This window comes from Tachypleus tridentatus, chromosome 3, assembly GCF_004210375.1.
Source record: "Tachypleus tridentatus isolate NWPU-2018 chromosome 3, ASM421037v1, whole genome shotgun sequence".
Classification (NCBI taxonomy): Eukaryota; Metazoa; Arthropoda; class Merostomata; order Xiphosura; family Limulidae; genus Tachypleus; species Tachypleus tridentatus.
In genome coordinates this window covers 76,311,918-76,330,550 of record NC_134827.1, presented here as the reverse complement: position 1 = coordinate 76,330,550, position 18,633 = coordinate 76,311,918, and the positions used below count along the sequence as shown (strand labels likewise).

The following is an 18,633-nucleotide window of genomic DNA, read 5'->3' as shown; positions in this document are numbered from 1 at the left end:
GCGGGTCAAGAACCATAACAAAGTATGTTAGAAGAATATCTGGAATAATTTACAAGGAAAATCTCTGATGTTAAGTTAATAAAATTATCTTCACTATTTTTTGAAACAAAATAGGATTTTGGAAGAGACATGTTTACAAACATACAGTAAAAAGGTTCAACTTTCTTAAAATGAATTATGTTCTTCCACTTACAAAATGTTTTTCTCAGAGTAATGTACCTATACTATATACATGTCATTTGCATACTTACAGCTTCTATGACAAGAGTACAAAATTACATCAACTGTAAAACCAATTTCCTAAAGACATATTACTTGCATAGTTATTATAATATTCAATAATGGGCATGTGAAAGTTATTACACTGAACAGAATGAGGATCACCATAAAAAGATTTTAATGATAGTTACAGAGGTATTTACAAATGTTTCTATACATATTGTAAAAGCACAGTACACTAATTACATATATTTCTTAACTCTGTTCATATATTTGTATTTTTTTATAAGGATAAAAATTATTACTTGTATAAATTTCAGCTTAAACTTTATAATGCTGATTTATTGCTTGAAGGATAAAACTGTTGACAATTTCAAATAATTCATATCATAAGAATAATGGAATTATAAAAATATATTTCATTAATCTTTACAATTTATTAAAACAAAAAAAAGTACAGATACACAGTTTTTCTGAAACTGTAAAAATATCCCTGTAAATTACAAGACGTTCTGAAAGGCCACAGCGTGTGAATTCTCATTAAATATACATAAACATGCATATAAAATAAATATATGTTATTTTGGCAAAGAGATAAAAACCATAAAATTCACATTATTTCTTAATTGAGTGCTCTATCCCAATAGGGTATTCTGAATGTCACATTTCATTTATTATTCTGTATTACAATTGCATGTGACCAATCTTGCCTGGATGTTGGTTGGTTTTAGAAAAGTGCAGTTTTCTTCAATAACTACAATTATTTTCATACCATTGAACTGGTGGGATCATTTCCTATGCTGTCCACAACCTAAACATTTCAAACACTCTTTTAGTAATAACTTACTTTTATATTAATTATCATTACAATTCCATTTCTAAGTATTTTTGAAAGATAACAAACTTAGTTCTAAAGTTAAAATATTAATATTTTGATTACATATACTTTATTCTAGAAGGAAGTCAAAATTTCAAATTTAACATTATCAGCTGATGTCTTCAGCTTCTCTCTATTGTAAAATAAGTCACATTAACATATTGCATAATCAACAAACATTCAACAAGTTCTGTTACTTAGTGTGCTATAATGTGAGACCTACAAACATTAAACAACTTCTGTTACTTGGTATGTTATAGTGTGAGTTGATTGATTTAGTGTTTTATGGCACAAAGCAGCTAGGCTATCTAAGCCAAACGTCCAGTAAAAAGGTAAAAATAAATTAAATGTAGTAAAATACATAAAAGGAAATGAAGGTAAAACAAAACATCATTGAAAAACAGAAAAAGCATAAAATCAATGTTGACACCTAGTCTACAATGTTAAGAGAGAAGGCAGAATAAGAGAAGTTGTAAAGGACTTTCTCTAGCAAAATGGTAATGATCATAACCCGCCAGGAAAACTAACAGATAAGTACAAAAACCACCATCAGTCACCTGAAGTTGGCATTTCCAGTCCTGGTTCCGGGTTATGTGTCATAGCAGTCATTATCAAAATGTAAAAGAATAGAAGTTTAAAAAGATACACAGCAAAATTGTAACAATGAGTAGCCAAATGTCCAGTAAAAAGATAAAGTCAAGTAAATGGAGTAAAATTTGTAAAAATAAATGAAGGTAAAAACAAAACAGCAATTAAAACAGAAAATGGTGTAAAAACCAATGGTGACATCCAGTCTTCAAAGTTGTAAAATATTTACTCTAGCAAAATAGTAATGATCATAACCCGCCAGGAAGATTAACAGGTAAGTTCAAGAACCACCGTCAATCACCTGAAGTTGGCCTTTCCAGTCCTGGTTCCGGGTTATGTGTCATAGCAGCTATTATCAAAATGTAAAAGAATAAAAGTTTTAAAAGACGCATAGCAAAATCGTAATAATGAGTAGCCAAATGTCCAATAAAAAGATAAAAGTAAAGTAAATGTAGTAAAATTTGTAAAAGTAAACGAAGGTAAAAACAAAACAGCATTTAAAAACAGAAAATTGCATAAAACCGATGTTGACATCCAGTCTATAAAGTTGTAAAAAACTTCCTGTAACAAAATGGTTATGAACACAACCCACCAGGAAGACTAACAGGCAAGTACCAGAACCACTGTCACTCACCTGACGTTGGTCTTTCCAGTCCTGGTTCTGGGTTATGTGTCATTATGGCCAGTACCAAAGGGTAAAGTAATAAAAGTTTAAAAGACATGCAGCAAAATTGGAATAACAATTCGCCAGGACGACTAACGGGTAGTTCAAAGGGATAATCCAAACAGCAGCGTTAGTCACCTGAAGTTGGCCTTTCCAGTCCTGGTGTTGAGTTATTTAATGTTCTGACCATTTTCCAATTTCAAATTGAACTAGAGAGATTGAGACTCTGAAAAGGGAACCACAATTAAAAAGGTGTAATGAGGTAATTAAAAGGTGTAATTTAAACACTTAAATAAGATTAATGGCCATTAAAAAACTAAAAACGTTATCAAGGTGGACAGTGTCACCATCACCAATAACACAGTCCAATATTACAGATAAACCCTGGGAAAAAACATGTTTAAAATAGTGTCGTCGTTGAGAGTCGTAACGATGGCAAGAAAGTAAAATGTGGCTTACAGTGATTTGAGTGTTACACAAACTACACACTGGTGCAACAGTTACACATAAAAGAAAATGACGAGTTAAAAAACTGTGACCAATGCGTAGCCTAGTGAGAACAAGTTCCTCCTTCCGAACTTTATGGAAGCTAGATGGCCAAATCCCAATATAAGGTTTTATTTGAAAAAGCTTGTTCTCCATTGCTCACTCCAAGTGGACTGCCAGCTGGCATGGAGCCGAGCCTTGAATACAGGACCATAGTCCATGTACGGAATAGGCACAGTAGTGATAGTGCCTGAGCAGATAGATTTAGCTGCCGTGTCTGCATGCTCATTCCCACGAATACCAACATGGCCTGATATCCACAAAAACTGGATAGAAGTAGATGTTAATGAGAAATGGGCCAGTTGGTTTTGAATATCAGCGAGAAAAGGGTGTGAGCCAACGTGTAGCAATTCCAGGGCCAGTAGAGAACTAAGCAAGTCAGTATAAATAGTGCAGTTGGAGTACTGCTCAGCTTCAATATGATCCAGGGCAAGAGATATGGCGTACAGTTCAGCAGTGAACACAGAAGCTGTAGAGGGGATTCTGCACGCAACCACCAAACCGCAGCAAACCATGGCAGAGCCCACTGAATTACCTGATTTGGAACCATCTGTATAAATTGAAATGGAATGACTGTTTGTAAGATGTTCATTAAATAAAAGATCAAACTTCCAATCTGGAGTATCTGCCTTTTTCAGATGACTGAAAGAAAGGTCACATTTGGGGGCTGTAATAAGCCATGGAGGGATGGGCTGACCTGTGGATTCTGCAATGTTATCCAAGGACAGACCCAATTCATCCACTTGCGCCTGGATGCGAAGGCCAAAAGGAGCAATGGCAGATCGTCTGTTCTGAAAAAGTACGGCCCACTGAGGAAGGAAAACACATCCCCAGGTGGGATGCTTTGGTAAGGAACAAAGATAGTTGCAAAAGATGAAGGTGCAGAGAAGGTTCATGAGATTCAACGTATAAGCTTTGAACAGAAGAGGTGCGGAAAGCCCCAGTGCAGAGTCGAAGTCCTCGGTGATGAATGGGGTCCAGCATCTTTAAGACCGAGGGTCTGGCAAAGCCATAGACCATTGATCCGCAGTCGAGTTTTGATCGAATAAGAGCACGATACACCTTTAACATATCTGCTCCCCAACTGGCAGTAGAGAGGACACGGAGGATGTTCAGTGCTCTTGTGCATTTGACCCGTAACTGCTTTAAGTGTGGCATAAAGGTCAGCTTACGGTCAAAGATAAGCCCCAAGAACTTGGTCTCAGGGACCACTGGCAGAGAAACATCACTGATATGAAGTTCAGGATCAGGGTGAATACCCAGTTGACGGCAAAAGTGCATGCAAACGGTTTTAGAGAGAGAAAAATTAAAGACGTTTGCCATAGTCCACTTCAGTACACGATTCAGGGCAGTTTGTAGTTGCAGCTCAATATATCTCATGTTCGACGACTGATATGAGATGTAAAAGTCATCGACATACAGCCCATTCACAACAGTGAGAGGGAGTTGTTCAGCGATGGCATTTATCTTTATACTGAAGAGTGCAACACTCTATACACAGCCCTGAGGGACTCCAAGTTCCTGTACAAAAGAACGGGAAAGTGTCAAACCCACACGAACTTGGAATCTCTTGTCCATTAAAAATTATTTAATAAACATGGGTAAATGGCCATGTAACCCATATGTATGGAGGTCTCACAAAATGCCATACCTCCATGTTGTGTCATAAGCCTTCTCAATGTCAAAGAATATTGATACAAGATGTTGGCATTTGAGAAAGGCTTCTCCGATTGATGTTTCAAGTCAACTTAGGTGTTCCATGGTGGAGTGCTGTCGTCGAAACTCACACTGGGTGGGCGAGAGGAGGTTGTTTGATTCGAGGAACCAAACAAGACGAGCTTTACCCATCCTTTCTAAGGTCTTACAGAGACAGCTCATTAAAGTAATTGGACAGTAGTTTGAAGGAATCTTGGAATCTTTACCTGGCTTAGAGAAAGGTAAAATAATAGCCTGGCTCCAGGCATTAGGAAAAACACTCTCCTGCCAGATCAAATTAAAGACAATTAGAAGGACATCAAGAGAAGCAGGAGATAGATGGTGCAGCATGTCATAGTGTACATTATCAGGTCCAACAGATGTACTGCCAGACCGATGAAGGGCCATTTTCAGTTCCACCAGTGTAAAGGGACAATTATAGTCAAAGAGGCAGTCAGTTCGAAAGGTAAGAGGTGATTGCTCTGCCCGAGTCTTGATGGCCAAGAAGGGGTAGGAACAAGCAAAAGTGCTAGATACCCAGCAAAAGCTTTCACCTAGAATATCAGCGATGCTCCGGACATCAGCCACCTCCTGACCATCAGAGAGCAAGATCGAGAGGGAGACAGAATTGTAGTGCCCACTGACCTTCCAAATCGTGTCCCATATGACCTTGGAACTGGTGGTAGAAGATATGCTAGTTGTGAACTTAATCCAAGATTCCTTCTGGCTTTGACATCTTACCCACCTAGCATGTGCACGGGCCCGTTGGAAAGCGACGTGGTTTGAAAGTGTGGGATATCTATGAAAAGTATCCCAGGCCCATTTTTTGAGCCTTCCATGCTAAGTGGCAAGCAGGATTCCACCACGGACGAGGATATCGTGGAAAACATGTTGAGATTTTAGGAATACACTGAGCAGCTGCATGTGTAATACAGTCAGTTACCGCTGCTACACAGTCATCTATTGATGGCTGATTTACGATGGCAGGATCAAGTTCTGCGAGAGCAGTGAAAGTGGACCAGTCTGCCTGATCCAGCTTCCACCGGGGCGTGCAGGTAGGGTGGCATCGACCACGGCCAGTCTCTCTCAAAAGGATCGGAAAATGATCACTGCCTAGTGGATTACTGTCAACCCTCCATGAAAAATGGGAGAATAATGAAGGGGAGCAAACTGAGAGATCAATAGCGGTAAAGGACTGACTAGGTGCATGAAAGTAAGTGGAAGAACCAGTATTGAAAAGAGAAAGATTGTGATCAGAGAGCATCCGCTCTACAGATCGGCCCCTCCCATCAATAATAGCACTTCCCCAGAGGGGATGATGTCCATTAAAATCCCCTAGGATTAGAAATGGAGATGGCAATTGTTCAACGAGAGCATCAAGGTCTGATTGATGATATGTCTCTTGGGGTGGGATAAAAAGATGTATCAGAAGAAATGCCTGTATTTGAAACTGAAGGATGTGGTTCTTGAGGTTTCTTGGAATGTATAGGAGGAACAGAGATGGGTGTGGAAGTCGATTCATCAACCTTTTTAACCATGGAGATCAAAAGGCTTTTCATTTGTTTTGAAAATGATTCTCTTGAAGGCACAGAGAGATCTGTCTGCGCTCCCACTGTTGTTGTGGAACGAAGTGCAACAGCATATGTCCAAAATGGAGTGGGGGCAGCAATTTCCCAGCCTCAGGATAACTAATGTTATGAGTCGTTTTCAAATGCTGCACCTCTCTTTCCTCCAACCATTTTGGACAAGAACGAAAGTAGGAAGGGTGAGAACCATTGCAGTTGATGCAATGTGGGTCCATGTCACATTCATAGGCATTGTGGCCCTTGCCACCACAACGAGCACATGTCAGGGAACCATGACATGATGTCTTTGAGTGGCCAAATCTCTGACATTGGAAACATCGGAAAGGGTTTGGAATGTACGGCCATACCCTGCAAATCAGATAACCTGCCTTGATGGTGGCAGGTGCACATGATGATGCAAATGTCAAAACGAGGGTATTTGTTGACATGACATTTGTCGCCACGCATGGAAAACATGTGGGTGGATGTTTAGATCCGAGAGAAGGTAACCAGACAGAACAGAACCTTCCCTGGGAGGTCCCTCACCACATACAGAAATCCACACCAAGGGGTATAGTGTGAGACCTACAAACATTAAACAAGTTCTGTTATTTAGTATGTTATAGTGTGAGACCTACAAACAATAAACAAGTTCTGTCACTTTGTATGTAATAGTGTGAGACCTACAAATATTAAACATGTTCTGTTACTTACTGTGCTATAGCGTGAGACCTACAAACATTAAACAAGTTCTGTAAGTCAGAATGTTATAGTGTGAGGCCTACAAACAATAAACAAGTTTTTTTATTCATTTGGAAAAATGTGTTTCATTTAGCAATAAAAACTTTCTTTGCCCTGATATCTAAAAACAACTTGTTTTCATTAAAAACATAAAAGTTATCTTTGATATCCATGTTAAATCCTAAAAATTACCCTTGGTGGTGACTTATAAAACTAATAATTACTCTTCATGTTGGCCTAATAACCAAATAAAAGAAACTGGATCTATTTTAAAACTTATAAGTTACCACTAGTGTTGGTTTATAAAACTAACAATTATCCCTGACAATGTTTTAAAACTTGACATAAACATTTAATGTCTGTTTCAAAAGCTAGTAGTTTCTTTACGCTGGTTTATAAAATCAACAATTACTTATCTTTATTTGAATATTTTTATAAAGCTACCCAAGGGCTATCTGTTTGAGCCATCCCTAATTTTTAAGTAACAAACCAGAGAGAGAGCAGCTAGTTAGCTTTACCTACTGCCAGCCTTTGGATTTGTGTTGTAAAGCAGTGGAATTTCATCATATTTATAATGGAATCATAGCTCCAACATGTGGTGTATGATTTATTATTTATTTCTTTTACAATGAAGCAATAGGAATCATAAACCCTTGTAGCAACAGCCTGGATGCTAACAACTAAGCCATGTCCAACCACTAATAATTAAATACACTTGATGTCTGTTCTCAAAGCTAACAAATACTCATGATATATCTTATGAAACATTTATAATTTCCTTTGACTTATATGTTCACAGGGTGAAATTTCCATCTATTGTCTGCTTTATTTTCTTTTAATTAATTCAAAATTTAGTTTCAACTACAAAAAAACAAAATAGTTATTGTATTTGCTTTCAATCTTCTTAGAAACCTGTACAGAATTAGACACCAGTGAAATGATTAAAAGGCCTCTATCAATCCCCAATATAGACAACAGTGACATCAAGAGTAAAGTGAATAACTACCATCTAATGTACAATCTATGACAAGAGAATAAAACCTTATCCAAGCAAATTCTAATATGCTTATTACTATAGTAATGTTATATAGGCTGAGAAAATTGTTTATAAAATCCCAAAATATTCTATATCTTAACCAATAAAAAAATCTGTCATCTTAATTTTCATAAAGTCAAACCCAATGACTGATGCTTGTAGAAACCTTACAGTTAAAAAAAAAGTGAAATGTTCTGTGTGTTAAAAACAAAGATGGTCTACAGATGTTACATATTTGACATGATCTGATGACAGTGTACTAACAACAAAATGTAAAGCACAACTTAAACATACCTTATTGATGAATGGTAGATACAGTAAAGTTCCCACAACAGGAATTCTTCGTAAGAAGTTTATTACTACTGGAAAGAACCCCCTAACATAAAAAAGACAATAACATAATGACCAATGTTTTATAAGCTTTTGTTCTTTAACTTAGAAATATTTGAAGTTGCATTAAATATGATTTTATTCTCAAAATGATAACTCCATCTAAGCAAAACATAACTATTCGTGATAAACTATATATATCATGTATATTTATGTGGAGTCATAGTGTTTCTTTTTCTTCTTATTCTAAGTGAACTGAATGTTTCTGTACAAGTTTTGTACCAAGTGAGTAACATTTTGTGACATCATGGAACAAAAACTCTAAACAACATCTAGAGGTAAAAGGAAATACATTAATTCTCCTATACTGAATATGTTATTCTGATAGGTACTTACCTCCTTTCACAAGATTAGTTACTTCCATTCATTGCTGCCCTCTACATGTGCATGTTTTATTTATGCATGCCACAAGCTTCTGTTCCCCTTGTTGAAGTTACAAGATTCCAACATGTCTCTCATGCAAATCATCATGCATCACATCCTAACCAATAGGAGTATGACATGTTCATGAGATGTGTCAATACAAGAAAATTATAACTCCAATATATAACTTACCTCCTCTCACAAAATTAGCTAGAATCCCACAGTGAGGAGGAGGGACCGGTGTGAGCGGATGACAAAAAAAAACAACCCTAAAAGTGTTTGAAGAACACCCTTGAAAATGAGAGATCCAGATCTAAAGATCAGAAGAGGGGAACTGCACCACTTCTGAGCCAGATATACTTTTTTGTTCACTTGTGGAATGTGTAGGATATAAGGGTGTTAAAAAGAGAGGAGCACAACTGATTGGTAGAGAATGTGATCCTAACCACAGAAAGATATTGGAACTCAGTCCTACAATAAGAAAGGTGGGTAAATAAGAATGTGCCCCTGGTTGTATACTGGCAATGGTGCTACAGACTGTACTTGATAAATCAACTATGTCCAAAAGCTCCTCCCAGGGCACCAACAATTGTACAAGGGTAGGATGAGAATTGTACTGCCTTCACCTCAAACACAAGGATCATGGTTTAGGAACCACTCTGGTTCCATGGTATGACATGAGGATTAGCTCTGGGCTATTAATCTGGGATAACAACAATGAGTATTGAAAAGATATCTATCTCATGGAATTGGCTTCTATAACTATGGCACTGGCCTAGACTGTCCAAATGGAAACAGCATCCTCATAAGAAGAGAACAATAGACAGACAAGGATAAAACTGTAACAATCCCATGTACCACTGATGTGTACCAAAACACAGATGGAGGAAATTGAAGAAGAAAGATAGACAACCCAAACCCATGAGTACTTATGTTGATTGGTTCATTCTAATCCAGAACTTCATCACGGAGTACCAACATCCATGCAAGGGTAGGATGAGAGCTCCCACCTGAAGGTGCAAAATGCATTTTGACATCTCACTCTGTTGTATTGGCTTTAGCAAACAGGAGGATTTTATGTCATTTACATTCACAGAACACAAGCAACCTACACTGTAACTGAATGGATATTGTATAGAACACACTCAGCAGGGTACTTTCATGGTCAACCATCCCAGTGACTTAGAACTGGAAAGTGGCAAAAACTCCCATACTCCACTCAAAGAAAGAAATACGACAATACAATGGAGAGTCCAGAGGAAAGTCATCACTAGAAACAGTGCAATGGATTACCATAAAACCTTATTTTGAGAAGCAGACCATACTGAGTCATTCACTCTAGACATAGCAGGAATCCCCTTCTTCTTCACCCATACAGTCCATAGGTGATACTCTCTGGCATGAGCATGCTTATGAAGCAAAATATTGAAGTTATTCACCACCAAATATTTACCTTACACAGGTACAGTAGTATCTACCTTACACAGGTACACTAGTATTTACTTTACACATGTACGGTAGCATCTATCTTACACAGATACAGTAGTATTTACTTTACACAAATATGGTAATACAGTGGAGCGCCATTAAGCCGAGAACCAGTAAACCGTGAAATCGCTTAAGCCGCTGTAGCAAGTCTTGTGAGCGAGGATTATCGCGGCTCACCGCTAATTTAAGAACGTGTAAAACGTGGCTTATGAATTTAATCCTGGCTTTATAACTTCAAGGGGATATTTAAAAAGGATTTGCTTCAATTTGGGAAATAAATAAAATATATTACAATAGAAATCGACCATTAATCTACCTTATCCGCTCTCTATGTCAGCTTTATGGAGGCCACCATTGTTACCGAATCACACCTCTCCATACATTAAAGTTAATCCGTGAAAAGAGTGATCAATAATTAAAGTATTATTTTTAATTCGATAATCCGATATAATGATCACGAAATGGCCCGGATGAGGCTCCTCAGCGAAGCTGTTTTCGACTTCGGCTTTTCAGTCACAAAGGTTCAAGCCGTGGTTAAGCAGGTCGACCCCCCAAATACTGCGGCTTAACGGCGCTCCACTGTATCTATCTTACACAGGTACAGTAGCATCTACCTTATACAGACTATAAGTTAGGTCTTCTGGCTTATTAATTGAAGTTTGACGAAATATAAATTGCTTTTGTAATAACTAAATATCTTAATAAGTCACAGAGCATAATAAACAAACCTGAAAAGCAAGATAAACCCATATGTCTCAAATAACATCCCTATAATAGGCCAACCAAATATTACAAGAAACAGACCACCAAAAAACGCCACAGATCCTTTTAACTTATGTCGCTGAAAGAAAAACCAGAATGTTCTTTCCAGACCAATGACAAAAGCTAGTCCTGATATGAATAATATCTGAAGGAAAAAAAATATATATATATGTTCATTAGATTCTTCTTTTCCAATATTAAAACACACACCTTAGAACAGTTTCCTTGTCTCAGTTAATTCTGAATAAATCTTAGTCATTTGATAATGAATCTCTGTTTATTTTTAAAATTTTATGTTCAAAAACTTAGCAAAATAATAAAAATCTTGTTTAAATTTTTTTAACCTGAATTTTATTCTATGGGCATGTTTTAATATTTTCCCATTACACTGTACGAGTATGGCCATCTTCTCACAAAGAATGTACAGCATAGAAAAATAGTTTGCATCATTATGTATAGCTGTTCATACTAATGAGTTGTTAAATTATAAGTACAGTTTTAATTAAAGGCTATTTGTTTACAACATCAGAACAGGAACAGGTTTTAATACAATATAACTGTGGCTGAAGAACTAAAACAACTTCTTAAACATGACTTACACATTAATCCACTTGCTATAGCTGTAAGATAGATAGATATGTACAAAAACTTACATGTTGCAACAAAGGTCAAAACATTGTCTCTGCTTTATTAGTAGAAGTGTTAATACCCAAACCAGCCATTCTGAGATACATTTTTACTTCAAGTGGGTTTCTCGTCATCACAAACAAAACCAATATTTTAAAACACTTATAAAGTAACTACTTTTAGATGAAGAGTTAACAAACTGTCTCTCTTCTGCTGTTATTTAAAAAAGTAAATGTTTTGGAAGAGAAAAACCATCAACATGAAAATCATGGATTGTTCCAGTTAAGAAATACATATATATAGAATTGATTAAAATAAAGACAACTATTTGTTTTACAAATATTTAATTTATTAATATAATGGTTTCACCTTCACTGGCAAAATCACTGTGATAATAAATGAAATATTTGTTAAGTGTATAGTTACCTTTGTTTTATCAATTCTGTAATTATGGAGTTCCAATAACTACTGATAACTTAAATTATTACATATATAACTGTTGTATCAAAATTATACATAAACAGTTGTTTTTATTAGAAGACTATTTGATTATCACTAGCATACCATGACACTAAATCATTTTGGACATATTTTTTGTGAAAAAAAACACTATTTAGCAGTCTAATTTATTCTAATACAAAGACAGAGGTTAAACAATGATTGACAGAATGTCTTGCTTGGTAGGTAATAAATGATTTTATAGAAATAAACGCCTCTGTCTGCAGACAAACAAGCATTTATAGTTCCCATGACAACATGGATTATTACATAAAACCATTTTAAAAAGCCACATTTAAATTCTGCAATAAAAACCTTTGTCAATAAATGTAACCAGTCTCACTTACATTTCCAACTGCAAGAAGTCCTCTATCAAAAATAAATATCACACCCAGGAAAAGAAAAGCCACACCAAATCCTGTCAGTCCAATACCAATTTCTATGGAAGGTGATAAATACATTTTATAAAAGTGTACATAGTTCTATATTGGAGCAATTAATGAACAGAAAAAGAAACAATACATGCAATAGCATTCTAACTCACTAATATTTATTCCTGTGATGATAAAAACCTTTATGTGAGAAGACCAAATCCGTTATGAGAGGTAAACCTATACATTCTTACAGTTTTATAGAGTCAGAAGGTTAGGACAACTCTTTATTAACATATTTAAAAGTTGCATAAATTAATTTTATTTGTTAATTTTGTAAAAATCTTAATTTTTTTTTGTATGGTTGTTGTTTACATTAAAAATTTGACCACTGTTCAAAACATCTGTGTTTCAAAACAGACTGAAATCTGTGAACTTTAAGATCTACTCTCAATCACCTTGTATCTTCAGTCATTCACTGCAGTTTGGAGTCAATTTTTATCACAGGTATATATTTTCCTTTTATTATTATTGCTCATAAAACATAGTGACATACATCTTGTGATGTATATTTGCTTCTTTAAGTTAATACCAAGTTCACAATTAACATCCTTTTCCCTCTATCATTTAGTTTAGTTTTTTCAATTCATTGAAAATTACATGGGAGCTTTAGTAATGTAAAATGATTTTCCTATGTAAAGTTGTTTCTCTGATGATATGTAAACTAACCTCTCATCCTATGTAGAAAAGTTAGACATTTTGTCAGTAGCCAGTAACTCTCATGTGTTGACTTACAAGTTTATCACATAACAGTAAATAAGTGTATAAAATGAGAATATAGATGAAGTGCCAGATGTTTGAAAATGGGGAATTAGATATTACTTGAAACTGAGATTAGAGCTTCAAAATAATGGGATATAATTAATCACAAAAGTTTCTAATTGTTGTTTGATTAAGTAGATTTTTTGATAATTTAGAAAGTTAGGTTTCTTTTCCCCAACTTGGATCAAATCATATTGTTGAATTAAAAGTTTAAGGGTTCACTTACATTGTTTTGAGCCTGTAACCTTAAGATTAAAAGCTTAATTCTGTTCAACATTTGAATGTTCTAATAAATATTGTTTTTTAAACATTCTGATTATTCTAAGTGTTGAATAACAGATTCATTAAAATCTTTAAAAAGCTGAGAATGATCAGTGATGTCGAGAAACCCACTTGTTGAGAAATTTATATGCAAAAACGGCTCGTTTGGGTTGAGAAAATATTTTACATAGAAGAGCGAACAACGTTTCGACCTTCTTCGGTCATCGTCAGGTTCACAAAGAAAGAGGTAACTGATTAGAAGCTGACCACATGTTTGAAAGGGGTTGTGTAACTGAGTGTCGGAATGTAGAGGGCGGTGTTAGATGTTTGAATATATAATTTTATTATTTTAATATAGGTATAAAGGCATTCCTTTATATTGGTTTATTTTGGGTTTAAGTTGTTGTATAAGTAAGGCTTCTTTAATTTTGCGTTTGTTTATGTTTGTTTCTTTATTTAGTATTTGAGTGTTTTCTATGGTTATGTTGTGTTTATTTGACTTGCAGTGTTTGAAAACGTGTGAAGGAGACTTTTTTATGTTCTTTGAATCTGGTTTCCATTTTTCTACTTGTTTCTCCAATATAGAAGTCGTGGCAGTTATCACATTGTATTTTGTAAATAATATTGGTGTGGTGTTTGTCAGTGTAGTTTTTACATAGTATAGACCTCAGTTTTGTGCCTGGTTTTTGAATAAATTTGGTATTAACTGGAATGTCACATTTTGTTACTAATTTTTGCCAAATGTTGGTTATTTGTTTGCTGATGTCAGGAATATATGGTATACAGCAGTATATGGTTTTGTGGTTTTTTGATTCGTGAGATATATTTACTTTAGTTGGTTGATTTTGCTTTCTGTCTAGGTGTGTGTGTATAATGTTTACTACGGTTTGTGGAGGAAACTTATTGATGTTGATGAAGTATTGTTTTATTTTGTCTAATTCATCGTTAATTTTATCTGGTGAGCATAGTTTTATGGCTGTGTTTATTTGGTTTCTTAGTATGTTGAGTTTTTGTTTTGTTTCATGTGTTGAGTCCCAAGGAATGTATAGTCCAGTATGGGTGATTTTTCGGTGGATTTCTGTTTTGAATTGTGTGTCGGTTCTTGTAATTTTGAGGTTCAGAAATGATATTTGATTGCTTTCTTCCTGTTCACATGTGAAGTTAATGTTGGGATGTATAGAGTTAATGTGATTGAAAAAATTAAGTATGTGTTGTGTAGATTTGAATCCTGCAACCGTGTCATCTACATATCTGTACCAGAAAAGTGGTGAATGTAATGCTGTGTTAATTACTTGTGTTTCAACTTGTGTCATAAAAATATTGGCTAGAACTGGTGATACTGGGTTGCCCATGCTTAGGCCATTTGTTTGTATATAGTTTTGGTTATTGAATATGAAGTTTGTCTTTATCGTGGTGAATTCTATGAGGGTTGCTAACTGGTTACTGGGAATTTCTATAGTTGGGTTAGGGTCTCGGATATAGAGTTCTAAGGCTATCTTGCAGGCTTCAGTGGTTGGAACTTCTGTAAAGAGGGATATAACGTCGAAACTGGCCATTAAGGCTCTATGATTAAGTTGATTAAGATTAGACTTGAAATTAAAAGAGTCTTTGATGAATGAGCTGACTGATGTTACATATTTGGAGAATGCCCATGCTATGTATTTACCAAGATTGTAATTAAACGATTCATATGTGGACATTATTGGTCGTAATGGACAATCTGGTTTATGAGGTTTGGGGATGCCGTATATTTGCGGTGTGCGTGAGTCGGTTTTACGTGGGTAGGAATAAAGTATTTGTGAAACTGTGTTGGCTTTTTTTCATTTGTAATAGTAATTTGTTCAGTTGCGTCTCGTGTGTCTTTGTTGGATTTGTGTGTATTGGTTTAAATTTGTTCGTGTCTGATAGGATGTTATTCACTTTTTGGATGTATTCATTCGTGTTCATTATGACTATAGCGTTACCTTTATCTGCTTTTAGAATTTTTATGTTTTTGTCTTGTTTTAGGTTTTTAATTCAATTAATGTCTCTTTTTGTAAGGTTGTTTTTTAGTTTTCTGTTTTGTGAAATTATGTTGATGGTTTTGTGAGAAAATTCTTTGAAAAAATCATTTAAGATGCTGTTTTTAGGTGTTTCTGGAAAATATAAATTTGTAATTTTACCTGGGAAGTTTGGCTGTTGGATGCCAATAAAAACATTATACGCACACACATAGGCAGAAAGCAAAATCAACCAACTAAAGCAAATATATCTCACGAATCAAAAAATCACGAAACCATATACTGCTGTATACCATATATTCCTGACATCAGCAAACAAATAACCAACATTTGGCAAAAATTAGTAACAAAATGTGACATTCCAGTTAATACCAAATTTATTCAAAAACCAGGCACAAAACTGAGGTCTATACTATGTAAAAACTACACTGACAAACACCACACCAATATTATTTACAAAATACAATGTGATAACTGCCACGACTTCTATATTGGAGAAACAAGTAGAAAAATGGAAACCAGATTCAAAGAACATAAAAAGTCTCCTTCACACGTTTTCAAACACTGCAAGTCAAATAAACACAACATAACCATAGAAAACACTCAAATACTAAATAAAGAAACAAACATAAACAAACGCAAAATTAAAGAAGCCTTACTTATACAACAACTTAAACCCAAAATAAACCAATATAAAGGAATGCCTTTATACCTATATTAAAATAATAAAATTATATATTCAAACATCTAACAAGGCCCTCTACATTCCGACACTCAGTTACATAACCCCTTTCAAACATGTGGTCAGCTTCCGGTCAGTTACCTCTTTCTTTGTGAACCTGACGATGACCGAAGAAGGTTGAAATGTTGTTCGCTCTTCTATGTTAAATATTTTCTCAACCCAAACGAGCCGTTTTTGCATATAAAAAAGCTGAGAATAACACTCTTACTGAACAGACATTAACTTTATGTCTATAGACTTTTAAAATTGGAAAAACTTCTCACTCTTATCCATTCTTTTCTAGACTAGTTAAAATACCACTATAGTTGTCTAAGTGCTTAAACTGTATAAAAGTAGAATGCAAGGCTGAATAGCTCAACCCTCAAACACTATTCTACATATCAGTCATTAGTTAATTACTGTTTGGTCTAATACTGAATAGCAGTAGCAAAACAAAATTAGTAGACCTAATATTACTTTAATAATACCATTCTCAGAACTTACAAGTAAAAAATAAAGTAGTGCATGTCATAATACGTCAATCACACTACATCTGCTATATTTACTGAATAATCCAGTGCCAATAAGGCCTTTTGCGAGAGATTATCTGGCATGCTGAGATATTACATATACAGAAGTGTACTTACGTCATTAAATTTTTTGACCAACGACTGTTGTTTGTTAATAAGACTAAGCAAGTGAATTTTAAGTGGTTTATAAATCATATTTTTAAGGTAAGGATTAACAAGGCAGTTTATTTCATTTTAAAAACCGATTATTTATTTGTTAATAATATTATTTTCTTTGAATTAACTTCACTATTATTCCCAAGAACTTGCGAAACAGTACAATACTAACACTACTACTACTAAAAACACCTATAAAAGTAATATATTTTTACAAACTACAGTGCTAGTATTAAGTTACTAATATAATTTATATGCTACTGTATATTTAGACACTGAAAAGGTTGTCCATCAAAAAGCAACTTACTTTGGAAATCCGTTATTTGAAACATCTTCTTGAATAATATTTGGAGTCTAATTATTTCAATACGAGTTAACTTTTACTCGTAAACATAAAGCAAAAGATGTAAGCAGCAAAACATCTCCACGTCATCTTAAAAATAAAACATTATTGTGTGGACATGTTTACTATCGTTGCGTCCTCTCATAAGTTAAAAGTATATTTAACTTGTAATCAATAATTATGATATTTCTAAATTTTTATCTTATAATTAAATACTTCGGGTAAAACACAATAATTTAAATAGAAAAATTAAAATCTCAAAATGTGATAAGATAAAGGTGACATAAGTTAAACAAGAATGTATATATTTAATGTTAAACAATATATATATATATATATAATATTAATATATAATAATTTCAAGATTAGAATATTTTGCGAATAGCATAATTTTTTATTTTTGTTTTTGTTTATTTCGAGCAAAGCTACACAAGGGCTATCTGCGTTTGCCGTCCCTAATTTAGCAGTGTAAGACTAAAGGGAGGGCAGCTAATCATCACCACCCACCGCCAATTCTTGAGCTACTCTTTTACCAACGAATAGTGGGATTGACCGTCAAAATATAACGCCCCCATGGCTGAAAGGGCGATCATGTTTAGTGTGACGGGGATTCGAACCCGCGATACTCGGATTACGAGTCGAGTGCCTTAACCCACCTAGCCATGCCTGGGAAATAGTAGAGGAGACGTAAATATAGAAAAAATTACTGTCTCCTGTTTTAATATAAATTGATATAGTCAAATAAGAAAGAATAATATCTTATTAATTATCTCTTGTCCATTTCAAACACACACGATTAGGGTTACCAGAAGTCACAGTTTTTACCTTTTTTTGTTGTTGTGTTCCTATCAGAAACAGTAAAGTGTTAAAATCCCCTAGTTTCTCCGTACCTCAGTTTGATTTTGGCATTTACAGTTTGTAATTATACGTAACTATTTCAAGTACTACTTGAAAAATTACTGGACAAAGGTAAATCACACTGTACAGTGTCCCTCCTCTGTTACGTTTTCTTTAACTTAACCTGTAATTCAACAAATAAGAGAAATGAGACTTGAAATACTGTGCAACTGTTAAAAAAACACAACACACACACACAAACGAAGAAAACGAAAGGCATCCAGTTAACACCAGCCAACACGAACAGTTGAGTTACTCTAATTGAATGGTGGGATTGACTTTCACATTGCAGCTCATGCACAGCTGAAAAGCTAGGGCATGTTTTGTGATAAGATTCTAATCCACGCGCCGTAGATTGCCAATCGAATAATCATTTTAGCCATAAGACATAAGCAGATTTATTCAGCACTTTTCTTTGATAACATTTACCTACCATCCGCCTTAAGATAGAGTAGATAATCACAATAAACTTG

At 34.8% G+C, this 18,633-nt stretch overlaps 1 protein-coding gene across 1 annotated transcript; it reads right to left on the bottom strand.

Annotated features, from left to right (window-relative positions):
* Positions 1 to 379: 379 nt before the first annotated feature.
* On the bottom strand, positions 380 to 17,411 carry LOC143247238 (vesicle transport protein GOT1B-like). Its single transcript, XM_076494951.1, has 5 exons — positions 17,228 to 17,411; positions 12,407 to 12,498; positions 10,901 to 11,079; positions 8,226 to 8,307; positions 380 to 1,030 (listed from the first exon to the last, which is right to left on the bottom strand). Exons 1-5 carry the CDS (start codon positions 17,250 to 17,252, stop codon positions 986 to 988), a joined length of 423 nt encoding a protein of 140 aa, XP_076351066.1. The 5' UTR covers positions 17,253 to 17,411; the 3' UTR covers positions 380 to 985.
* Between the last annotated feature and the right edge of the window lie 1,222 nt (positions 17,412 to 18,633).